This window comes from Leuresthes tenuis, unplaced genomic scaffold (assembly GCF_036924035.1).
Source record: "Leuresthes tenuis unplaced genomic scaffold, fLeuTen1.0.hap1 SCAF_7, whole genome shotgun sequence".
Lineage (NCBI taxonomy): Eukaryota > Metazoa > Chordata > Actinopteri > Atheriniformes > Atherinopsidae > Leuresthes > Leuresthes tenuis.
In genome coordinates this window covers 22,834,682-22,861,578 of record NW_027325361.1, presented here as the reverse complement: position 1 = coordinate 22,861,578, position 26,897 = coordinate 22,834,682, and the positions used below count along the sequence as shown (strand labels likewise).

The 26,897-nt window shown below is 42.2% G+C and overlaps 3 protein-coding genes across 3 annotated transcripts in view; 2 read left to right on the top strand and 1 right to left on the bottom strand.

Annotated features, from left to right (window-relative positions):
• The window catches only part of dcun1d4 (DCN1, defective in cullin neddylation 1, domain containing 4 (S. cerevisiae)), a 163,613-nt gene that overhangs the window by 17,121 nt on the left and 119,595 nt on the right, over window positions 1-26,897 (top strand). The window lies entirely within an intron of this gene.
• Window positions 688-4,287, bottom strand: sgcb (sarcoglycan, beta (dystrophin-associated glycoprotein)). Its single transcript, XM_072389974.1, has 6 exons — window positions 4,207-4,287; window positions 3,276-3,485; window positions 2,982-3,167; window positions 2,672-2,863; window positions 2,025-2,156; window positions 688-1,912 (listed from the first exon to the last, which is right to left on the bottom strand). The coding sequence occupies exons 1-6, from the start codon at window positions 4,219-4,221 to the stop codon at window positions 1,712-1,714; spliced, it is 936 nt and encodes a 311-aa protein (XP_072246075.1). The 5' UTR covers window positions 4,222-4,287; the 3' UTR covers window positions 688-1,711.
• On the top strand, window positions 5,423-11,976 carry spata18 (spermatogenesis associated 18). The gene is made up of 12 exons (XM_072388732.1): window positions 5,423-5,509; window positions 7,700-7,805; window positions 7,893-8,008; window positions 8,142-8,260; window positions 8,346-8,441; window positions 8,528-8,662; window positions 8,752-8,983; window positions 9,954-10,112; window positions 10,230-10,405; window positions 10,609-10,732; window positions 10,846-10,914; window positions 11,154-11,976. Exons 1-12 carry the CDS (start codon window positions 5,423-5,425, stop codon window positions 11,208-11,210), a joined length of 1,476 nt encoding a protein of 491 aa, XP_072244833.1. The 3' UTR covers window positions 11,211-11,976.

The window sequence follows — 26,897 nt, the reverse complement described above, 5'->3', positions numbered from 1 at the left end:
TATTGGATGAGTTGTGGCACTGAGGACAGGCCGGATGAGGAGCAGTTGAGCAGTAGAGCTCTCTGACAGGTGCAGGACTGCGGACAGATGGGCAAGGAAGAGGAGCAACGGGCACCTAAAGACACCAGGAGGAGCGCTGCAGTCCAAAACGCCCGGGATACTGCCATCACAAGCCCCCCCCTAAAACACGTATACAAAAAACGCATGAATACAAGATGTTTTTAACAGTATATGTTTTGACTTTCACACCTCTACGTAAAAGATTAAAACTCCTCAGTGAATAATATTATTCATCAATACTGTAACTCACCTGTTTATACGCTCTTCAGTGAACAGGTAGGAAAACTTGTGACTCTTCTCCCATCCAGAATGCACTCTCAAGCATGTTCTGATCAAAGTCTGAAGTGGATATTGCTGCGCCTAACTTAACAAGCACCTGCCCAAAGATGCCAATCCGTGATTCAATCATTTACATGTCGAGTTAATGTCTTACAGTCATTGTGTCCCTCTTGAGGTATGACAGATAAGCAAGTGATCCTTTAAAGTTTATGGTGAAGAGAACCATGCCCCGTCTGCACATTTCATTAAATGATAAACTTGCATGATTTGGGGGGGGGGATTCTTTTTTTTTTTTTAAATGGTTTTTAATGACCATGAGGCATTTATTGACGCAATGACAAAAAAAAGTTTCACATGGCAACAAGTTTCTTTATTGACACAAACAAACCCATGACATTTTGGACTAACTTTCGAATGAGGCTGGTTCACATGGCATTCCATGATAAAAACACAGTTCTCTCACAAAAGGCATCACGTCTGCACTCTGAGAACTGCAACAAATGTTCTCAACATCAATACTGTTATACAACATATGAGAAGATCCAAAGCAAAGTAAAAACTCAAACCACTCTACACAGGCTTCACCCCGAGTTACTTAACATTTCATATCTTTCAACATTTCAATACATAGGCATTTATCTGTAGTATCATTTAGTGCACACTCTCATTCTGTTTTACCACAATTATATTTTTTTCGCTGTAAAAAAAGCTTCTGCAATAAAATTAGAATATATTTATCAAACATATCATCCCTTTAAATCTGCTGGCACATGCATGATATAAAGTCCAAGATGTGCAGAAGGAGATGTGCTCTGCTTTCGTATTACTGGACGGCCTAAAATGTATTTTACATATTACAAATAATCTCAAATTCTGCACAACTGGAAGCGTTACACACGCCATAATTACCATGTAGTGTCTCACATGTGTCAGTTCATATGCTAGTGATAATATATACAGCTGCCAGGAATAATCAAACGCAAATAAAACCTTAAACAAACCCTCTGAAGGGTTTGTGTATTAGTGACATTTGACAAAAAAATAAATACTTCAGCTTCTAACTGCTACCAACAGGCAAGGTGAACTACTCTATCCTTCATAAGCAGAAAGGTGTTGTGAATTTTAGATGATGGTTGGCGATTCTGCAGAACAAGAGAAGTACTTACAAGTGATATCTTTGGATAAGTGGAAATGATCTGTCACATGATCAGCGTTTGGCACTCAGATAGTTCACCTGAATTTGATATTGTTTGCAAGCCAATAAAGATATCCAACACTTTGCAACAATATTCAATCCAAAACACACAAATGTCAAAGTGGTTTGTCTGATTTCAGTGGCTACAGACTGCAGGGGTGTGACAGCAGATCAGTCCTAGTGAGCTTTTCTACACGGGTTGTCTGATGTCTGGCACCCCATGTTGGGAAATTTCACCAGCACACGGAACAGAGTCCGATCTTCGCACATGCAGAGCTTGTACCTCTCCAGACTGTCATTGAAATACTCGCCTCCTGCGGAGTTGGGGATGCGTGTGGCATTGAACATGACTGACCCGTTGAGCACGATGCTGTTCTCCTGCAAAGAGGAAAACTCACAAGTCACCCCCCCATTTTCCAGCTCTGGGCCTGATCGGCCTTACGTACATACAACATTACATACTGCATGCAGTGCTGCCATGAATACTTACAGCCCTGAGCATGATGTCTCCACCCATTTTAAACTCTACAGTCCGTCCCATGATGTTCACACCCTCATTACCACGAATGATGGCCTTGCTGTCCCCCTTGATGTTCAGGTCGGACGATGGACTACTGGTGATCTAAAAAACAGACGCAAAATATTTGATTTGATACAGAGACTCAAGCTGTATCACCAAGATTATTATGGTGACATAAAAGCAAGTTCTCAGCATTGAAATGTGTAATGAAGGAGGCCTTATTCCAGCCTTTATTTAGACGACTGTTATGAAAGCGCCACTGTGAGGAATTATAGCTTTGAGGCTTGAAACTGTATAATTAGCTGTGAGCTCATCGCGTCTCTCCACAGACAGCCAAGCTAGGAAACTCTTGTTTAGGTAAGCCAATTAAGAGCATTCAGATATTTCACCAGCTTTCTCTAAATCATGGATCCTCGGTTTCTGCAGCGTTTAAACCAGCCATGTCTAAACTTTCACCCTAATGGTGTTAATGAGGGATTTTTCTTTTAGTTCCTTTTTAACTTAAAATACTTTCACATCATCATGATGGATTGTTGTGCAACAACAGTACCTGATACCAAGGTTGCAAAACACTTTTTTGTCACAGCCATAATTTAGATATATATTAGCATACACACCCTTTCTGTGGAGGCCTTTTTAACACTGAGGACTTTGACTCCTTTGGGCAGATGGAACTCATGGTTTTCAAAGTCTGTGCTGAAGAAGGTGTTCTGCGTCCGAGGGTCTGTGAAGGATATGCCAACATCACTGACGACCGAGGTCTTGTCCTTTTCTACGCTCAGCTTGGTGGTGCCTTGCTGGAACACTACCTGTTAGCAACACACATGACATAAAAGAAAAACAGCTCTGAGAGTGGGCCCACAGTGTGTCGCTTCATTTTAAAATGCCGAGTGTTTACGGAAGCCCTGGATTTCTGCTTTTTCTTACCGGGTTGTTGTTGCCAACAATGACCAGGTCCTGGTCTTTACGGCCTCCCACCGTGCTCTTGTGCAGAGGGTGAACCACGCCCATGTCTGCCTTCTGCTTGAAGCGCAGCACGCCGCTCTCATGGAACTCCATGCTGTCACAGCCGTTCGGGCCAATGCGAATCACTGTCCATATCACCAGTGTGATCTGAGGTACAGCAGAGTTGTCGCAGACTTTAAATGCCACCAGTCAGACTTTTTATTACTTCTAAGTGTGTGTAATGAACATACATGTGGTGAGGTGTGGGCCACTCACAATGAGGTTTATTAAGGCGAGGAGGAAGAGGAGAACAATGATGCAAACAGCCATGTTTCCCTTGCGTCCTCTCAGCCCCGTCTTATGAAGGCGCTCCTCTTCGATGGGTACATAGCCTGCTTTGAAGTTACTGTTGTGTTCCTTGTTGATGTTGCGTCTCTCGATGGCCTTCTCCCGCATGGACTTCTTCACCGGCCCATTGGAGCTCTCCTACAAGGCAAAACAAACCTCTAAACGATACTAAATCTATACATTTAACAAAACAGGTCCCATCATCAATAAGTACTCTACTCATAAATTGAAGCTCACTCTTCCTGATACACTTAATCTAAGAGACAGGCTGTCTGATCACTAATATCTATTCATCTCACATCTCTGATCTGATCACATTTCAACACAGCGGTAGTGTTCTCATGCATTCCTCACTAATATGTACAATGTGATATTTTAAGGGGTTTCTCTCCATTTAGTGCCCAAAGCCATAACAAACTTAAAGAGCTCTCTGCGTCGGAATGCATCTGCTAAATGCTCCGCGACAGTAAGTCTGTGACAAGAACTAAAAATAAACTGCACTCATTTCAGCAGCAAAACGGGGTACTGTCCACTTTCTCCCTTAATCTATGGTTTTTGTTCCATTCTTATTCTCTTCTGTTTATCAATTGCCTCATTGTCAAACAGCGGGTCTGTTAACACAGCCACATTTTTATTTCCAAACAACGCCAAACGATAATAACGACGCGGAGGCCACAATTTATTAGGCTGCACAGATTTTTCCAAAGGGCACAAGAACAAAACGCGATACATTTAAAAGAATCCCTTTAATATAAGCTTTTTATAATTCAAAATTAATTACGAGCCATTCCGACAGTAGGAAATAGCGAAAGAACGTAGTAAAATGCAAGAATGTCAGCAAGTAGAGATCATAACGGACCTGCTCGGACGCCATGTTGACCCTCCCTCTTCTGCTAGCGGATTGACGGGGAAGGTACCACTGTTCACCGTCGAGGGAGAACAGAAAAAAAGAGGGTTGCGTTGACTTGTTGACAGAGTGACACAGTCATATTCAGCGATATGATATACTTCTAAATAAAAAGGCTACATGAAGACGAACGAGAGATTATTTGTACTTATCTTGCGAAGATCACCGTGGCGGTGATGGAAGAGATGGTCCATCCCAAGTTCAAGCAGCCAATGAAGGAGAGATCCTAAAATAGAAAATACCTCCATTCAAAGTTTCCATGGGTAAATTAAAGCCCCATAGATTGCGAAAAATCTATGATAAACGTTCAGTGGATTGTGTTTATAATAAAAAAAACTCAATTTAATCCTTGTGCGCTGTATAAAATCTGTTGGACAGATTGTAAAAACTGAATGTTCATTTACACTTGATACTAAACGTTTGTGAGATGATAATGTATTGTTCACAGATAAAGTTTATATATAAATGACATATATGATATGACATGTGATATAAAATAGCTACATTTATTGTGATTGTGCTGTTTTAAAAGCACAATCACTTTTAAAACAGCACAATCCATAAAAGCAGTCTTAAAAGTGTCTCATAGTGGGCTTCCTTACACATTTAATTCAGTTTATTTCAATTCAACTCAATATATATATATAGAAGGCGATAATTAAATATTGTAGCTATTGACAAATGTAAGACTATGAAAATATTGACAGCTGTGCAACTGGAATCAATAGTGTTGGAGTGGAATGTTAAACAGGCAGGTATAAAACTTTATCGTGTCATACTACAATATAATCGGATTTAATCCAACACAGTCGCATATAGCGAGCAGATACACCGGCACCCGTGTTTCTGGCGATTACTTTTCAGGCGTTTGGTTTCGTTTGACAGTATAACATTACAATCGTAGCTATTGGCATCACAAGTAAGCAGAACCCACAGAGGACTGACTGAGGGGCTCGCGCTCACACATCGACCGTCACGAAAAATTCATTTAAAACGCCCTGGTTGTCTGCTCGCCTCTTTGCTTGGTTGCCACAACTGAGGCGGTGCTTGGCATCTGTGTGTCGAGAGTGGAGAAAGCTGCAGAGCCAGGAATTTTTACCCCAGATCAAACCCTCCTGCTCCTCCTGTGGCATTTTAAACCTCTGAGGATTAGTTATTTTGGACGGACATGGCGGACACTTTAAGGAGATTGACCAATACATCTTCCTTCAGCGTCTTGCAGGACAAGCTTGAGAGCTGGCACAAAGACTACCACGTAAGTTCATCAATAAGTCACGATCGGCCTAAATCTGACCAAGCCACTTCACTTGCCCTTAGCCGGTACTAGCCATCTATTTCATCAGTGTTTGGCCATTATGACGATAATATTCAGTTGGTAATGTTGGTCTAAAGGATACAAATGATATCCACCTCCTCCTTTCAAAATGAGACTTTACTCCTGGTGATTATGAATTTGTCAACGAAGTCCCGTAAAAATGCCATTTTATTTACTTTTAAATAAAATGGTCATCTTTGTTATTTATCAGACAGCTAAAGTGCAGTGTATTAGAAATGCATTTAATAATTTAAAACCACACAGCAAAGGAATGCACTATCTTAGATTACGTTGATTTGTAAGTAGAGTTTGGTTGCCATGGACGCCAGTCGCCATGGCTACAGTTGGACAGTTCCAAAGATCTGTTGTTTCACTTCAGATGGTTCTCTTCCTATTGCTTCCGGTGAAAAAATCCCGCTGGGTAACTACACCGGAACTAGGGCGCTCCAACCGGAACAGGCGCGTGTCCCGGAGCCTGGACACAATTTTTCTAAACTTAATAGGAGGACATTATTAGTTGGAACTTGTGCTAAAGTAAAACAATTGTCCAAAATGTATTTGAAATAATAAAAAGCGTCCTTTTTTATAGTAAAGAACTGAAAGTCAAGGTTTATTTTGCATGTGTAGCATGTAGCCTATGGACATGCAATTCATTTCAAATTCTTGGAAGTGCATCTCCATACTTATTTAGAATAAGACGAAAGGATTTTGACCAAGTGTGACAAAGGGATAGCTATAATGCCTTGCCACTGGGAAAAGTCAGTGGGCGCTGGCTGGGATACTTGATAAACTACAGAGCCACCAAATGGGATCGCAGCCACATCAAATCTTACTAAAGGCTCCAGCACAGGAAATGTGTTTTGGGGTCTTCAACATGACTCTAATTCTGACTTTACTGGTCGACAAGGGTGACTTACATTGGCGAGAGCAGCTATTTGCATGTACTGTAAGTAGTGTTAGATAATTATTTGAATGACATATCTGTGTAGATTAAAGCTGGAAACGTCACCTCCAAATTTATAGTGACGTGAATGATCCCAGAATTCGGCTGTATCCCTTAAAATGCCTGAACCTTACTCTGTAAAGGATAGCTAACTGTATGAAAGGGTTTCAGCATAATGCAACAAGCCAGTTGTCATAATAAAAGTAATACAGTGGACAGAGGAGGGTAGACTCAACTTGAGTTCTAATGCCACTGAAAAACAACAAGTTAGGGACCTGATCCGACTTTGCTGTAGCTGTTGGTACCATTGTACAAAACTGAAGAGACTGCAGTATCTGTTGGTTGTCTTTGCATGCCGGCTCATCTTGTGATAGACAGGAAAGAGGATATGACAACTTAAAGGGAACTGAAGACAGATGTTGATGTTGTGCTGTAGGATTTTCCAACTATAGATCCATCATCAAGGCAAACATAAGAGTGTGTGGCAGAAAGAGTGGACAAATACAAAGAAGGGTAGTCACTAGTTGTTGATATAAAAGAGTGTGAAGTCAAATCAGTCACAGCCAGTTATTAATGCTAATTAGTATATGATCTTAGAGTCTTATCCTGGTGTTTATATAGAATTTGAGCAGCCTTACTCAAATGCCTGTAAGCATTTGAGTTTCAAGGTTCTGGATCCTGTGCGCACGGTTGCATCTCAGCCACATTGATCATTACCAACAGAGACGGTCCATGAACCTGGATAAAGAGCCTGTTGGACATGCCATGTTTTTGTTGGAGCACTGAAATATTCAGACTTTTAAAGAAAAAAAAAGCAAGTATGATCTTATCCAGGTTTACAAAAGCAAAACAAGGTGTTTACATGTGCATGACTAAGATACTTCAAATATTCATTCATAACAGGACAAACAAAATGTAGTCGCTTTATGTCAAGGTCTCTGACAAGTCAGCTCATGTAATGCTTCTCGTGCAGATCTTATTACTTTTCATTCATTGAGGGGAAAGAATTTGCCCTCATCTCTCTTTTAAAGTGGCTTTAGAAAGATTTTAAAACATTTCAAAAAGTCTTTATGTCAATTGTGACAAAAGAGTTACTGTAACATTTAACCGTGTAACAGCAACAGGAAACAGAAAAAAGTCATTTATATTCCTAAAGTGATAACAAAAGAGTTTGTTTCCTTTCACAGGTGATTTCCTGCGACCAGAATCTGAACAGATGTTGTGAGCTTATTGAACTCACCGCCAAGATCCAGGGCCAGCTGTTTGCCATCCTCAACCATACGGCTGCTGAGGGTAACCTTCACACCTGCAGTTCAGCACTCTGATTTCCTTCATGAGGGAACCTTGAACATGATTTTGATATCTTTCGTAATGAATCAGGCGGTCACTATGCTGGAGTGGACACTCTCAAAACACGACTGTTGCCATGGCTTGGAACGTGTTTCTCTGTGGCGAGGTCCTCAGTCTCTGACGACACCAGTCTGCAGCTCATCCAGGTGCCGCCATATATCATATGCATCTAGATTCATTTCATCCAGTGTAACAATGCACCATAAATAAATCTGGTATTTTAGGTATTGTGCTGCAGTCAGGCTCCTTTATCCTTATTATTTATTTATTTATTATCAGGATTCCGCAGAGAAGGACAGAAAGATCAGGGAGCTCTCTGTCTCCCATGAAAGTGACATGCAGAAGGTGGAGACTCAGCTGTGCTCCACTCACCTACAACTGGAGTCAGTCAGAGCAGAGTGAGTCCAATATGGTAGCATGCATGTAGTCTGGATAGCTGAAAACTCCTCCTATTTGGGCTCAGCTGCTCATTTGCTTTAACAGACTGATGGATGCTCAGAGGGAGCTGGATGAGACAAAGAGCAAATCAGCAACCACCCTGCTCGCCACTGAAGATGAAATCTTACAACTAAAAGCAGAGTGGGTTTGTAATTGAATACTGATACAGTAAATCTTTATTTTTTATAAATTGAATTTAGTTTTTTGTTGTGAACTTTGTGTTTTAGTTTGCGCTCCGCGCACGAGCAGATGGAGACTTACAAGAGGAGGACGAGCGCTCTGGATGACTATGAACGACAGATTCGCTTGTTGAGAGAGGAAGTGTCTTATCTGAGCGCAGAGAAGGCCACGCTGCAGGAGAGGTACACACTCACACACTCATACACTAACACTGAGTGCTCGCACACTGACACAACTGACGCGAGTTGGTGTTTTTGTTTCTACCTCTCAGGTTGGTGAGAAGTCGCTCTCCGAGCCCCTTGCCCAGGCTCAGCCGCTCGTCCAGCCCTGTGAGGAGCGAGTCGCCCACCAGAGCCCAGCTCACCCACTCCTCTCGCCACGCGCGCCTCGTATCGCGCTTTAGTGACCTGTACGCTGTGGAGCGCGTGGAGGCCCAGTCTGTGCTTCGACGCTACATTACTGACTTGGAGATGGTCCAGAGAATCATCTTCACTGCTGTCGTGGTATGACTGTAGTTATTGTAGTGTGGCGCAGAAGTGTGTGGAGACAGTTCAGTTGGGCTGGTGTGAAGATCCGTTTAAAATCACTGGCGGTCACGAGATGGAAAAACGTCACGACAAAAGGAAAACACAACGTCTCGGAAAAGAAAAAAACGCAGAAAACTTCAGAAGACACTACAAGTTTCACTAAAATACATTTTTCACAAAATGCAACAACAGAGCAGAAAATACAACAATATTTCATGTAATGGTTTCATGACTGATGGCTTAGATAGCTATGTTGAGCTGTAAGTCTGAGCTTTCAGTGTCATGAAGGTGGCTTTTCAGATTACCATGGTAACCCAGGCTAACCTGCTCTGGAGCAGTTTAAGTTCAAAGTGTTGGATTAAATTGTCTGAAAGAAAAACCCTGTCATCCTTTTACTGATTATTATCCTGATGATTCCCCAGACAGCAAGATTAGCCTAAAAGGACATTTAAATGCCACCAAGCAGAAGTGCTGAATGTTGATGTCTGACACTGTAAAAGAAAAATTGAAAGCGCCAAAAGAACAAAAAGGGAATAATTCAACTGTTATCTTAAAAGTCTGTCTGTATAGGCTATCACGTTTAGATCTTGTTCCAATATTTGGATGTTAATTGCCAGATTAAACCACAATATAATATTAATTTATTGACATTTTTCAGCATTTAATCTGATCTATAGTTATTCCAGCACAGCAATGATTTAACCAGTGTTCAATTAACAACTTGCTGTGCAGTTTGTCAGCTGAGGGAATGTGATAAGTTTCCAACCCTGTTAGTCTGACATTATTCTACTGAAGCTGCTTTGTAGTTACGATTAACCGGAACGTAGGCTGCGTGTTGCATTATGTGAGAGAATATTTAATCAATAAGGATTTTCTAAAATGTCATTTGTGAAACTGTGCCTTTTTTGTCTTTGTGTTGTTGTTGTGTGTGTTCTTGCTGTTTCAGGAATCCTTCCAAACAGCAAAACTGGCCTACCGCCAGTTCAAGCTGCGAGTGAGAAAGACGTTGTCCTCATCCCACTTTGGACCGGAGAGTCTCGAGAACGCGGCTGTGGACTACATTGTCAGAAACCTGGACCTCTATGATGTTCAAGCCAGCATCGATGTAGGATAAAAACACTTTTTTTTAGTCCCTTGTGCAACATTTGTGAACCGGTAGCTGTAGCATGACGCTTGGGGATGTGAAGGGAGATGAATCTCACTGTGTGTTCCATCTCCCCAGGAGGTGATCAACGCTATGAATGTAAACCCTCGGATCTCCTACCCGCCAGAAGTGGACTTTGTCCTAATCAGTGCCATAATCAGGGAGACGTGCAGAGTGGCGTTCGCCATGCAGACTCTGGACCCACCACTTGATTTGGCCTTTGCAAGTGATGGAGAACTATACAATGACAGCAGGTTAGTCCTGTATGGATGCATGATGTATTGTTTGAATTGTTTAAGTGATGCATTTGGAATTATAGAGTAACACAGAATAGATGGAAGTTTACGGAAGAGTTACTACAGAACAGCTCTCTATGAAATGTAGCAGTAATGTGAAGCCTCTGCCAGTAGATGTCACCCTGGACACTCAGATGACGCTCTCTCTGTCTCTCTGACAGGTACCGTCGGAGCTATGACTCTGAGTTCACTGCTCCTCTGGTGATGTACCATGTGTGGCCGGCCTTGGTGGAAGGAAACATTGTAATTGTGAAAGGCGAGGCTGTAACCAGAAGAGGCGCTCTGGTACTGATTCCATAAACCTTAAAAACTCTACCAGAATCATTGCAGACGCGGTTCTCCAGAGATATGTCTGATGTGGGACCACGTGTGTACTTACGTTGTGCCCGTTTTCGCAGTGGAGCCGGAGCAGGAGCAGGAGTGTCAGCCCCGTGCGCTCCCGATCTCTCAGCCCATCTCGCAGTCTTGTAAGTCCTTATAATGTTTGAGTGTCCAACCAAACACACACAAAGAAAGGCACAATCTGTTTTTTTTTAGTGACAAAGATGTTTGATTCTGTATGATTAATCACTCTTGCAAATTACCAACATGCATGCACATGCATGGCCCTAAGGGTAAGTATTCCAAGATTAATTCAGCTGGATTTATGATGAGCTTAAACTTACTAAAGAGCTGCCGATTTAATCAAAACCATCATGTTTTTTAGGCATATAGGAGCAAAAGAAGCCTGTCTCCTGAACGTCTCACTGCTCGCCACCTGTAAGCTTGGACCTCCTTGTCAACACCACAACAGTGTCCATCTGTGCTTTACTTACAGTATTTGAAATACACAGAAGTTTTTCTAATCTTATTCTGAATCTATTTTTACACTTCCACCAAATAAAGAATTAAGTCCTTCATTACGTTACCACAGGGAAGGCCACAGGAAAGTGTTACAGGATGTAGTCAAAGTGGCGAGAGTAGCTGGGCAGCTACTAACTGAACAAATGTTGCATTTTACTGTATTTAACTGTGACGAGAGTCACAGAGTTTTTGATAGGTGCTAATAGTATTTCATTGTTATCCAGTGACTTTTTTCCAGGTGAACAGTAGCACCTTCTGAAACAGATTCATGTGGGCCTCCACTTATTTTTCACCAAAAAAAATCAATGTCCATGTAGCAGACTGGTGTGGGACACTCAGTACGGTGCTAATGTGATCAAATGTGATCAGTGCTAACCTCACACCCTCCAGTGCTTAGGTAACTGATATTAGTCAATGTTTGATTGCTTCTTCTTTAATTTTTTTGGTGTTTTTGTTTCAATGATACCAAAACAACCTGTTTGTGACATAAACTCCTGAGGTCAGTAATGAGAATGAATGTTTTTCCAAATGTTTGTTTTCTTGTTGTGTTCAAGAAGAGGAACAATAACTGGTTATACTGCATTATACTGAATATGACCTATTTATTTTGTCTAATTTACAATACAGTATATCAACACTTTGGATTGATATACAGCTGCAGCTAATTTGCCTGTTTTTTGAAGGCTGGACAGATAGATAGAATAAATGCATGCTGATTACTTTTTTGTATGGTGAATATATTCTAAACCTTTTATGATTTTTTTCTACAATAAAACAACACACTTGACAATTTTCTAACTCAAAGCTGGAAGAAAAATCTGTTCTTTTTGACGAGATTCTTTTATGTAGCCTTACCTCAGTGCTGCAACACATGGCAATACTTTGAAACACAGTTTAGGAAAAGCCAGTTTTATAGAACCCCTCCTGGACTTGTTGGCATACATGGGTTCTCTCCATGTACTCCGGCTTCCTCCCACTGTCCAAAAACATGCATGTTAGGTTAATTGTTTAGGTTAAACTCTAAATTGACCTTAGTTGTTTGCCTCTGCACAGCCCCTGTCTTTTGCCCAATGAAAGCTGGGATAAGCTCGAGGCCCCTGAGATCCTGAATTGGATTAAGTGGGTACAGAAAAAGGATCGACGGATGTTAAAAAAAAAAAGACAAGTTAGATTTCCCAACAGTTTTACCGCCAGCCTGTTTCAATCTGAATCTGTCCTCTTCATCTGTCATGTTTATGCAAGTCGATACGGCCTAAAATTGCTTTTGAGAAAAATGCAGTCTCTAGTGGTCGTGAAAGGTTCATACCCTTAAATACAGTTTTGTGTAAGGTGTTATTTCTTAAATATGTTGTGTTTACATGGAACCAAGGCGACCAGCAAAAAGGTGACCAGCAAAATGGTGTCCAGGAGGGTGACGGTCGCGTCGTAGAAACAACGTAGTTATTACTGTGAGCATTTTCTATCCCTAAGTAATGTGTCTCGACCCAACCAGGAAGTGAGAAAAGTGTTATTGACTGAACGTAGCTCGGATGTAAAAAAAAAAAACACGTAGTTGTAGTCTACACGTTGGTTTTGATCTTGCTTGAAAAAAAAAATAGTGTATAGTTCAAAGTGCTACGCATAGCACTTTGGTTGTATTGATTGGATGACTTGTTCTTTATTATCATGATTATTATCTTTAAAGTGAGTTAAAGTCAAATCACTGCGGTGGTTTAGAATTTTAAATTCTACAGAGTTTTGTCAAACATTATGTCCAACCCACAAGAAAGTAATTACGAAACATCTCATCTACATGTAGGAAGACTTCTGTAACATACAAAAAGAGAACATAAAGCATCGATCATCACATTTGCACTTTTACCTTCTATTTAATAGCATGTATTTATGTTACATTTCTAAATGTCTTCGAAAAAGAACTTACATTGTTTTTTGATATATGACAGCCGTATAACAGAAGAATAATATTCTGCTGTATTCATGAGCGTGAGTGTCACAACTTTACAGTTGACTCCTTGAGCTCCCTCAGGAAAGCCCAGCAGCAAACACCTCTGCCGTGATTGTTTCTGTGTCTGCGTCTGTTATTTAGCCTCTTTATCTGCTGGTCTCGTCCACACTCATTTACCTCACCAGGGAGACCACTTAGGCTGTCGGTTCCTTGGATCATGTCTAATATCTGGAATCAGGCATTTGCTCTACTGAGCAGAAACTGAGCAAGCCTCCATGAGCTCTCAGTCCCCTTGAATATTAAGACTAGTCTTAACAGAATCATTCACGGGCAGCTGGCGCTCTTTGGTGCTCCACTGTTTGCTTGTTTATTTATATGCACCAGCTCCCAGTTTTTGATGAGGGAAAAGGGGCTCAGGCATAATTAGATGGAAATCATATTCATCCACTGTTGATTACACTCGGCTGTCTTTGAGCGGACACATGTCTCCTTTGTAGCTGCGGTGATTTGCATCCCACATCAGAGGATGCTGCATATGTCAACAAAATATCATTAATTTTTAGAATGATTGAGCTCAATTTCATCTTTGCTTAAGTGTAATTTAATTCCAAATAGGACTGCATCACAAGCTTATATGTCACTTTATCCAAATTCAGGTGTGTCCTCCTAAAAATGCTAAATATCCTTATGTAACCCTTTTATTAGCGCTCCTGAGAGATGTGCAGAACATGCACAGGAAAAAAAAAAAAGTGGAAATTTCCCCTGTCATGGAAACTTCCACCATGCCTCCTCATCACATTCCCACACAATGAGCGTATTGTTGGGTCTGCAATGGTTCACAGAGGTCCTGGCTCCTGGGATACAGACCAGGTCTACTACTATGATAATACTGGGAGAAGCCTGTAGACTGTGTCAGCTGTCCTTCTGTGAGCCTGAGGGGGTGTTTACTCAGGTGTGCAGTGGTTGAGTTTGGAAGTGACTGCAGAGAGTGGATGGATGAAGAAGGAGAAAATAGGGGAAACTGTTTTGCTCTGCCTGCTCTATATGCAGCTGAGCTTTAAAGGCCCATGTCTGCTGTCAGGTAAAAATCATGAAACTACATTTTCCTTTGTGATTAAAGTAGGAAGATTGCAGAAAGTGCTAAAAAGGAAATCTTCATATATGAACCAAAATGGAAGTAGGGTTGTAGTTGGAGCTCATCCTTTCTGTTCTAAGTCTGAGTTAAAATCCCCAGTTTGGTGTCAGAGGACTTACTAGATGCTGCTTGATCATGTGATGTTTCTTCTGGCTCTGCTTAATGTGCTCTGAGCTTCTGGATCTTGAACTTGATACGTACCCACCCTGCTCTTACAGCCAGAACTGCAGGGGAAGATTAATGGGGCTGTACGTCACAGTGCATGACGACATGGTCATGGGTGACCAGACTGCTGTTTATACATCAAAATCAATACTAAAACAGGCCGTGTAGAATGAATGAATGAAATCGGAGCTACGACTTCTAATTATGAGCTGGTCGATCTTAGTTACTAGACTAGTTAGAGGGGTCAGTGAGACACCACAGGTCGACGAAGCCCCTGCGTCTCCAAGGAAATCAGGCTGTACGTGACCCAGAAAGGCCATTAAACACATCTGGAATGGAGCAGGACGATGGTTTTGCAGAGGAGGACTTCACAATTTATGACAGAAGGGACAAAAAAGTGTATGTTCACCACATGGACAACCAAACTCCACCCTCCTTTTTCTCATTTTCTAACACGGCGCAAACACCCAAGGGCGATTTCCTTGGCACTGACTGGGTGTGTTAGGTCATAGAGATGGGTTTGCTGCAGGCATCAGTCTGATGGATGCTAAGGAATAAACAGGCGTGACTGCTGATCTTCCTCTCAGTCCCAGTGAGCTCAGACATCAAGTGACCAAATTCACTGCCAGAGGCACTATGGATGAATATTTCCCTTCCTCTCCCCATGACGACTATCATATCAAATAAAAAAAAAACACTTTAGATTTGGACTCTGTTTTTCCCAAAACAAAAATATATCCGGACTTCTTCCTGCTCTGTCATCCGGGCTCGTCTGGGCCATCATAAGCGAATGAGAATATCTGGAAGTCTAATGATTTCCACTAGTTTGTTTGAAATAGTGCATTGATGAACTTGTATTTTCTGGCATCAGCCGTGAGTGGAGGACATTAAAATGTCTCAGTTATGAGTCTGAATCCAGAAAACATTTGTCTCTGTTTAAACAGTAACATAATGGTTCACATAAAACCAGCAGCAATGCTTTCATTGCCTTTCATGATTTTAAAAGATCAGAGATTCAAAAGCAGGGTGCAGAGAGTGAGGTGGTTTGGTTCAGGATTTTCCACAGAACGTTTTTTTTTTTTTAACAAGTCATTAAAGCCCCTGAGGCTGCCATGACCTTTTCTTTTTCAAGAGGGTAGATGAGATCAACTAGATGTCAATGGCTTGGCAAAGACAGATCTATTTACCTTTCAGATGGACAATCTCACAGCTGTTGAGTAAAGACGTCAATCTGTGCTGTAATTACACAGTCTGCTTTGTGAAGAGGTGCACTGTGGTGAACTCAACCTGCTCCCTGTCCTCCCCTGGTCTCTGGTATGCTCCATATAAAAACACATCTGGGTGCTGTGATTAATGGGAATAACAGTCATCCATTGACATTACAGAGCAGCGGTGGCGGTGTAGAATCGTCACTGGATGCAGGTGTGAGTTTCGAAGGTTACTGCTCCACTGGGGCTTTTTACACTCAGAGCTGATACTCTCACGGAAGCATGCAATCAAACCTGGCGCCAAACTTGTGTCTGACTGGCTTCGGCGCTGAACACCCCCGCCCTGAACGGGAATAGAGGAAAGGAACATAGCGAGGAAGAGAAAAGACAAAAACTGAAAAACTGAACTAGTTTGAATTAGGTAGGTAGGTGCTTTATTGATCCCATGAGGGAACCTGTTTTGCTAAGTTAACAAAAACTATAGATAATGATAAATGTAGATTGTGTAATTGGTCTACTAAAATTAAACTGTAAATACAGACAGTCGTGCAAAAAGAGAAAACTGTGCTGAGGAGGTAGTGCAATATATGGCAATGAGAACTTCCCTATTTCTATTAACAGTAGACAGAAGTGAAGTTCAATGGTGTTTTCACCTGTTACACATATGTGAGCAATTTACACTTAATGGCTAAAGGTAAGAGTGATTATCTGAGGGGTAAACAGCAGAGCTAATAGAGTCTGTTGGAGAAAAGAGCTCCAACAGTAACAGAGGGGGTTGGATGGCTTGTACATGATGGAAAGCAGTGTGGTTCAGTGACCTACTCTCTCTCACTGACTCAAATGTCTCCACGTTCTGTGTAACGATTTTTTTCAGCCTCCTGGATGTGCTTATTCATCCTTCTGGCATCTCTGGCACTGATAAGGCTCCCCAAACAGACCACAGGACAGTAAATAGCAGAGGATCTCTATGGTACTGTGCACATTGAATGATCTAAGCTTCCTCAGAAAGTGCTCCACTCATGCCCTTTAATAAATGGACTGCATTTATACAGTGCTTTTCTATTCTGCTTGACCACTCGAAGTACTTTTAAACTACCCGCCACATTACAGTACCTTCCTGAATACAGACTCACTCACACAACACACAGTTGTACTGAAAATCTGAGGTGTACAGAGTGAACAGGAAACAGATCCCTGTGGTGCTCCTGTGTAACTAATCGCTCAGTCAGACTGAGGGCTCCCCAGACACATATGCTCAGAACATCTGACAGATAGTGAGCAACCCAAGAGATGGACAGACACCCATCCTACAAGTACCGACCGGACATATCAGAATGTCTTTAGATGTGAGGTGTTGAAACCGTGACTGGTGCAAAGCAAACAAAGATGAATGGGTTATGCAGAAGAGATCAGATGCCATTCAAATTCAGAGGAGACAGATGTGGTGTCACTTTGTTTGGTGACAGATTTGATTTGTTTATATTGAATTACTGATATTTGATATGATAAGGTTTGGAATTGAGGTTTCAACTGCTTTACTTGCAGTAACGTACCTACTATTTAAGTTTGTACCATCTGTACTGATTTCAGCCACAAGATGGCAGGTCAGTGCTACAATTTAGTCCCACAGTGAAATGCAGAAAAAAAGGTAACAATTCTGCAATAACTTTACAAGCAATAGCTCTGAAGCTCTGAAAAGTTTCACTTTGAGTAACATGTAAAATGTCAAAAACAAGAAAAAAATGTAATACAAGCAGAATGACATATGTCAGTGTTGTTGCATAAGACTGTTCATGACATGCACTGCTGTTCTAAATGAGGTTTTTATATGTATGAGGTTAACGTATAAAGTGCAAAGGATTAAAGCAACATGGAAAGTGAAATAATGGAGTGCTTTAGTACAGTGCTTAGGCTGATGGGTTTACATTCTTCCACTGAGGTGCTTGCAGTAAACACCACCTCATGAATGATGAATGACTTACGGTGAACGTCTTAGTAAACATAAACTTCCTAATTGTACAAGTGGGACCAACACGTTCATGATCTCCAGCATGTTTGCCTGCTCACTGCCTCTGAATTAACACCAGCCACTGTGACATCTTCTGTCGCTCTGTTTTCTCGAGTCAGTCACAGAGAAGGAGCAGTAAGACAAAATATTCTTTCCCAGAGCAAAGTTTCAGAGAGATGAAGCAGATACAAAGGACACAATCACAGATCTTGACTCTGCTGATATGTGTACTCTTGGCTGACCTGACTGGAGTAGAAAAAGCTACAGGACATGTGAAAGCAGAAATGATTTGGTTAGGAATGCTTAAGGGAAGCGTGTCCTGTGTGTACTGTTCTGTAGTGAGAAAAAGTCTGTTGATTCCCTTTTATGTCTCATGAGGAACATTTACGAGAATCAAATGTTTTGAGATAAAGGAATAAGTCATCTATTGATGCTGTTCTCGTTTGACAGAATAATGATATCTTGGCATATCAAGCACATTGCCTTTCAACACAGTCAACACTTTATGCAAAATTTTTAGATGTCCACTCCTCATTGAAAATATGACATTTGAAGTTAACTTGGAGTTAAAGAATTGTTCTGCTAATACAGCCTCAGACTAGTCTGAACGTGCTCTCTGCCAGTGGTGTGCAAGCTCATGCTTCACAAGAAATACTTCAAGATTAAGTTCACAAAGATAAAAACTGAACTAGTTCACCTTCACTTCTCACTCTCCTGTAACCTCCTCTGATTTCTCATCCTTTTATGGTACATTGTGTTATGGAGTGCTATGAAGCACTGGAACTTGGGCCCCATGGCCATCAGCAAATGCATGCACATCCCTGCATCTATTGCTAAGACACTCTCGATCAATCCAATTTTTTTTTAAAAAGAGCATGTTCTCAGTACGTAGTCTACTTTATTTGAACATTTTGCACACAGATGAAAGCATATTAGTCAGCAAAGGCCAGTGACACATGCTTCCGTCTCAAAGTTAACATCACACTAAAAGTAACTTCAGCAGTGAGTGGAAAAACAAAATGCTACTTTAGAGCAAGCAGCAGCAGCAACATGTCACATAACCTTTCATAACCTTCCACTCCACTTTTTAGTTAGTTTTTGTCATGTAGTTTGTTGTAGGAATGTTTCTGCATAGTTCTACATGCCAATAACTAAAGATGTCTTAATGTAGTTGCATTGGTTGTATATATGTATATAGATAGATAGATAGATAGATAGATAGATAGATAGATAGATAGATAGATAGATAGATAGATAGATAGATAGATAGATAGATAGATAGATAGATAGATAGATAGATAGATAGATAGATAGATAGATAGATAGATAGATAGATAGATAGATAGATAGATAGATAGATAGATAGATAGATAGATAGATAGATAGATAGATAGATAGATAGATAGAGAGACAGAGAGACAGAGAGACTGAGAGACTGAGAGAGTGAGAATTTATCAGTGCAGAAATCATAGCAGAAATCTGTGGCTTCTGCCAGAGCACAACACATGGGTTTGTGTGTGCAGGCACAATTCAGCACGACATGCCCATGGTCGAAAAGAAAGTGAATGTCAATGCCGCGAGAGCTGTCTGCGCTCCCTTCACGTTCATCAGTTAAAAACTTGGAAGACCAAAGGAATCAAACATCTGGAACATATAATCCAAAATGGAAATTTTATTTCATTTGATGAGCTCATATCACAACATGGCAGCAATAAATTCCTAGAATATCAACAACTTAAGTCTATAATAACCAAGAAATATATCCTCCACCAACAAGACTAACAACTCCCGATTATGGTAGCAGAATTTCTAAGCATCTGCACCCCAAAACTGCTATCAAAAATATATAAATTATTGTCTAAGATAGATGACACAATGTCTCTTCCATCCTCAAAATGGGAGGCAGATTTATCCATCAGTTCTAGTCATAGCTTCAGGCCACAAATATGTTTGAACACCTTCAGAATGACTCGAAATCCTAATTTGCAGCTCATACAATACAAAATTCTTCATAGAACACATTATACAGGACAAAGGATGTTCAGGATGGGTCTGACACACTCAAACATCTGCTCACATTGCACAGATAACACACCTGATGATTATGCACACGCTTTGTGGTTTTGTGCGCCTGTCCAGAAGTTCTGGCTTGAAGTCTGTGAGGACCTATCAACATGGCTTACTTGTAGCATTCCTGCATGCCCCACACTGTGCATACTGGGTGACTTAGACAACATCAATGTGGAAATGAACTCAGCACACATGGTCCTCACAGTTTTATGCATCGCAAAGAAAACTATTCTTATGAACTGGAAAGCGAAGAATAATTTGTTTATTAACCAGTTTAGAAATGTTCTTACATTATATTAGCATGGAAACAATGTCTGCCACCTCAAAACATCAATTGGCTGAATTTCATTCTCTCTGGTCCCCGCTGATTAGCTTTATCACATAGTGGTGGTGGTGGGTTGCTGTCCCGTCCCTCTGGGCTGGGCTCTGGATGAGTGTGCTGGGGGGGACTGAGTGGCTTCGGGCGTCTGGTGGTCTCTTAGGTCATGGAGACCGGGCTGCCTCATAATTAAGCAGGGTTATCGTGTAGGTCCTGTGCCACGGGTATCGCATGTTCACACACACACACACACACACACACATTCATTAGCCCAGTAGCATGGTCGCTAAGCAGTTGATGTGTTATCCTGAGGTTTGAGGTCATCTATCCACATATTGTGCTTGTTTTTGTTTGTTTGTGTGTTTGTTTTTTTCTCTGCTTGTCTGCTTTCAGGTGCTCCTGGAGGCGCTAAGGCTGGATTCCCCTCAGAGGCCGTGGATTGTGGTCTCTTTTGTTTTTACAAGTGTAGCAGCTGGTTGTCTGGTTTTTGTTTCTATTTTTGTTCTGTTTCCTCTTCTTCTTTCCTTGTCCCCCGGTCCGGTTCGACTTTATTACATATTATATATTGTAAACAAAAATAAATAAATGGGCAGTTGATGAGCATCAAGGGGAGTCAACAACACTCACCTTAAGAGTCAACAAAATGCCAACTTTTTTTATTTTGGGAGGTTTTCTGTGTTTTTCAACTCGCAGGCTAGATTGAAAAGGTCAGAGGGCCGGGTCTGGCCCGCAGGCCTTACTTTGTCCATATATGCTATATCATATATTATGCGCATGTGCTCTGATTTCTGTCAAACAATCTCAAGATTATATGTTGAAATATTTGGGTCTCACCACAGCGTTTCCTGTAGTCAGAAACAAAATGTTCAAAGCTTTAACCCAAGGGAAAGTATCCACATTAAAATGATGATCGTAAATGTCTCTTTATAACTTAGAACATACTGAGCATTTCTCTTTCACAACTAAGAAGCACTGAATCATTCACAGAGTTGACTGTGTGCCCGTAAAAAAACTAAATCTAGTATGTACTGCCAGTCAGAAAAAAAACAAATAAAAATTCCATGCAATGACAAATGTCAACAGGATAATGACCAAAAATGCAGCGAAAAAGGCTGATTATCAGAGTGATAAATTTTCCACTTATCCATTTTATCTAAGCCCTGTCATAGACAACAAACTTCCCTGCTTTTCAGAGTCAGAGTCTCCTGCACCATGTCCATTCTGCCTATAAATGACTCACTCCTATCTCAGCCACTCAGTAGCTTCTTATTCCTAAGTTCAGATAATTTAGCAGCTGGAATATGGTTTCAACTGTACAGCTTAGCGAGCAATAACTGTCTTGCTAAGATTGTAAATCTCTGTTTTGGAGTACCTTGAACAGGACAGACAAAGCATTTAATAATCCACTGTTAAACAAAAACGATCAGAAGGGTAATGTAAAACTGCTAAAAGGACAGTGATTAATAAACCGTCTTAAGGGCTGTTGAAGGAATGTTGAACTCTTTGATCATAAGAAATTGTTAATGAACAGGCTCATGTTTTGTCTGCCTGAAAACTGACAGGAGAAGATGCTGCACAAGTCAGCAGCTGAACTCAGTAAGTGTAATGCTTACTTTCAGGGTCTTCATAACGTGAAGCACACTTACTGCTAACTCGATTCCCAGGATATTAAAGTGGCCACTCATGGATTCAGTTATTTATTCAATGTACTGTACGGAACTGATTATGCAAGTCATTGAAATAAAAACATCCCAACCGCTTTTCCAAAAACTATCATACCGCCCCTGTAATAATTTACTGAACTACCCAAAATTACTGGTACTGTAATTTCCCATCCGTCACTTGTGTCGCTCTAATTTACTGTAACACCATACTTTCCCACAAGATGAGGTTATTTTTTACGTCCGCTAAACACTGTGTGCCGCACAATGGGCTCTTCTTGATTTCTCCATTAACTCATTAAGACCTGAGGCGCCGTCTTGTCACGGGAACTGCTACTACACTACACTACACTACACATTTGCTGCACCACTTTTCCCATAAGTGCTATCGGATACATTAAAAGACGGTATTCCAGAGTTCTCAGGAAGAACTTGCATGTTTACAGCACTGACTTTACATTTCTAAAACTGAATCAAGGCAATAGTTTGTTGATGTTTTCACTTTGGAGTGCGCAGCACATAAAGATTTGTCCTTGAAACTTTGTGTATCATCTACCTCATATCTAACCCAGTCCACACTCTGCACTTCACCGTCTTGTTTTGTGTTCACAGGGAAAATGAGGCAGGTCAGATCTTAGCCTGCTGCTCGTGTCACACTTGCAGTCAGCGAGGTGTCGGTTGGAAAACTAGATCAAGGCACCACATAGACAAGTGTTTGTTGGTGAATGACTAAGCATGTGTTGATGAAGACATCAGCCGGCACTTGACTGATGGCTTATATAAATGTCCCATTTAGAATTGCAAGAAGTCTGAAATTTGAAGTTTACAACAGCTTCACTGCATGCCACACATTTTATTATCAGTATGCATACAGACAGTGTAGTTTACAATCGATATTATTTGAAGTCTGTGAGGACCTATCAACATGGCTAAAGTGTAGCATTCCTGCATGCCCCACACTGTGCATACTGGGTGACTTAGACAACATCAACATGGAAATTAACTCAGCACACATGGTTCTCACAGTGTTATGTATCGCAAAGAAAACTATTCTCATGAACTGGAAAGCGAAGAACAATCTGTGTATTAACCAGTTTAGAAATTTTCTTTTAGATTATATTAGCATGGAAACAATGTCTGCCTCCTCAAAACATCAATTGGCTGAATTTAATTCTCTCTGGTCCCCTCTGATTAGCTTGATCACATAGTGGTGGTGGTGGGTTGCTGTCCCGTCGCTCTGGGCGGTTGGGTGTGTGCTGGGGGGGGCTGTGTGGCTTCGGGCGTCTGGTGGTCTCTCGGGTCGTGGGGACCGGGTTGGTCATTGCTGGGGGGGACTGTGTGTCGGGCTTGGAGGGCAGTTTTGGGGGCTTGCGGGTGGGGCTGTCTTGTGGTGTGGGGCGGGGTCCCTTAGGGGCCTTGGGGTGGTGGCTGCTGGCTCTATGCAGGGTGGCTGGGCCGCTCTGGCGTGGGTGGTGGTGCTCGGCCTGGGCCCTGGTGGCTGGGCGCTGCCTTGCGCCTGGGGGGGCTGGGTTGCCCTGGACGCGCCACAGTATGGGTGGGTTGGTACAGGTCCTTGTGCTGGGCCTGTTGCTCTGGCACCTCCAAGGTGGGTGATGGTGGGTCTCAGGCCCGGGCTGCTGCGACTGGTGTGACCGGGTGGTTTGTTTGTTTGTTTTTTGTTGTTGTTTGTTTGTTTTTTGTAGAGGTCCTCCGGGGTGGGATGGGGTGGGGCGGGATGGGTACCTTCTGGGGGTACAGTAGCTCCCGGAATATGGTCGTTGCAGGCCCCGAGCCTGGTGGACATCAGCCCCTCCTGCCCTGGGTTGGCTCCCAGGTAGCGGGGATGCCTATTGCTGCCAGTCCCTGGCTGCCCTCTCTGGGGGAGAGTAGCTCCCCCAGTGTATATCCCCATACCCCTCTCCCTTCTGGCTCCTGTACACAGCACACACTCACACATGAAGGGTTTTGGGGGCGTGTGTGTTCGGTGGGGGGTAATGGATGGGGCCACGTAGGTGGTCCCCTTTGGTTGCACTCTGCAGTTCCCCGCCCCTGTTTTAATTACACCTTAGACATTACTACTTATCAAACACACTCACACACACACATTAGGTCTTGGGGGGTGGTTACACTGAGTGGCATCTGGTGGGCGGGGCTCTTTGGGTATGTAGGCTGCCCAGAGGGCCGCGCTCCCAGTTCTACAAGTTTGGCTGCCCCTCAATTTTAATCGCTCACTATTAGAAAATATTGAAGAGCCAGAAGGGTGAGGGGAGGGGTCTTCTTCCCACACCCCTGCTTCCTGGTTGCTGCTCGGGGCGGGAGGGGCCAAGAGGATTAATTAATTGTTCTGCTGGTTCGGGGTCTGTGGTGGCTGGGGGGCTGCTGGCCCCCTGGTGTGCCCGCTGCGCTACACCCCAGCAGAGTTGAGGGAGGGAGGATGTGTGGATGACCTCCCGCCCAGGCGACAGCAAGTCCCAGATCCAGGCCCAATCATTACCAGCCTGTGCTTCTCCCGATGGGGGGGCGGCGTTGCCTCTCCCCGCTGCTCGCGACTTCACCCACCTGTGGGCACGTCTTGACTCCCAGGGCACTTGGCCAGGGGTGCTGGGGCAGGCGCTGACCCACTGTGTGGCTGTCCTGGGTATTGGGTGGGGCGCTCGGGCTCCTGGGGCCCGGGTCCGGTGCACGGCCCATGTCTGGGTGGCTGGGGCCTGGCGGGGTCGGTGGGCTGTTGCCCCTGGCTCTCGGAGGGCCTCTGCCCTATGCTTATGGGGGCTCTGTCCGGGGGCTTCCTCTGCAGTCTTCTGGGTGGATGCGTGGTTGTCCCTGCGGTGGGCTTCCTGGGTTCTGTGCTCTGTGGGGGCTGCTGGTGGCCTGGGTCTTGTGGCCCTTTCTGCCTGCTTCTGATTGCTGGGGGGGGGCTGTGGATTGTGGCCCTGTACACTTATACACTCATAACTAAGCACGGTTATCATGTAGGTCCTGTGCCATGGGTGTTGCATGTTCTCACACACACACACACACACACACACACACACACACACACACACACACACACACACACACACACACACACACACATTCATTAGTCCAGTAGCATGCTCGCTAAGCAGTTGATGTATTATCATGTCGTCTCAGGTCATCTATATCCACAGCTGTGTTGTATGCGATTGCCGCTTCTTGTGCTTGTTTTTGTTTGTTTTTTCTCTGCTTGTCTGCTTTCAGGAGCTCCTGGTGGCGCTAAGGCTGGATTCCCCTCAGAGGCCATGGATTGTTGTCTGTTTTGTTTTTTACAGGTGTAGCAGCTTTCCTTGTCCCCCGGTCCGGTTCAGTTCTATTACATGTCATATATTGTAAACAGAAATAAATAAATGGGCATCAAGGGGAGCTTTACATTTATAAAACTTCCCTTGGCAAAGCAAATCTGTTTGGCATCAAAGGTATTCAGACTACAATTCTGCTGCCATAATGCTGAACAGGACAGGGGAAAAAAATAAAAAATACAATCAATATTATTTTAGTTTGGCATATATTGAAGAGCTTTAACGTTTACAGACTGTACTAACAAATATTAAGTGTTCCGTGGGAGAGTTTTAAGAGTGGAAAATAAAAGACTGACAGGCAGACCAGCACACGGGTGGTTCTTTAGTTAGTAGATGGATCATCGTAAAGACTTTCTGGAAGTTTTTACTCCTCCCTGTTCTGCAAAGGAATTTTGATATTTTTAGATCACTTGTTTAATATTTGCTAGGTTCATTTCTAGTCTTTTCCGATACAGACGTCATATATAGTGGTCACTACCAAGGAAGATTGTGCTGCAGGGTTATATTTGGTAAAATCTCATGAAAATAGGCTATTGTGTGTGCTTTTCAGTTATCTTCAACTGAAGGGTGAATAGGGGTGGATACTGCTTTTTCTTTTTTACTTTTAGAGAAAGTTGTGAGATTTATCAGTACTCCTACGTAACGCATTATATGCACATATCAAAGATAACTGGCTGTTTAACAGACCTAACATACCTTAAGGTTAATCAAGCCTCAAAAAAATAAAAGATATGCAAAAGTTTTCAAACTGGGATCTAAAAAAAGTAAGAAAGCTGAATATATGTCCGCAGTAAGAGAAGAATACAGACTCTTATATGAACTACTCATATGAACTTTCTGGTCCTCAAAGCTGGAAAAAAGCCTGTTGAAAAACATCTTCCATGGTGATATGTCAGATCCTTTTTATCATTCAGCTGACTTTTCATTCTCGGAAGCAAAGAAACAAAGAGCTTGGACTAATCTGTGTTTGATAACCTTGTACAAACAGACTCGTCATATTCAAATTTATACATTGTCTCACAGATTGTCTCACAGATCTTGCAGAATGTGCTGAAAAAGATACAGTTTCGGTACAAACTGAGTATGTGGTGTGTTTGTGCGCCCTTCCGTAGAACTTCCTGTAGGAGGTGAAGTGTTTCAGACAGGCGCCTGAGACGTTTTCTTAGAAACTGACTAAGAGGTTGCCATCATGTCAGGGACCACCGGTGGAATTTCCCTGGAGTTTCATTTCTAAATATTTGAACAAATTACAAGGAAAGACATTTAAGCTCAGTCACCCATCTTCAGATTGTTCTAAACAAGAAGTGGTTTGATCCCCAGAAAGGCAAAGCAGGAAGCTGCTTGGCCAACACAATGATTGCATGAGGCCATAAAATCCACAAATTTGTGTCATCCTGAGATGATGTTGCTGTGGTAAAAATATACACTAATCCCAATAACAATAACAATTACAAAGTAATAATCTGACTATACAGCAAGTGAAAAGGGAAATGAAAATTAGTTGTGCCAAACTAGCCTCAAAGTAAGGTTTTGTGAGACATTACAGATTATGACTATATAAAAAGTAGCTTAACAGGAACAAAGGATAAGTTGGCCCCACAGCACGATAGACACCTCCACCATGTCTTTCTCTTATTTAATTTCATTTAATTTTTCTTATGGTCTTCATTTTGTCAACTCTAAACAAAATGATGCACTTCTTGATAACAATACATAGTGTTGACAAAAGGATTTTTGTCTTTAGATGATTGACATGTACTGTATAATAATAATAAA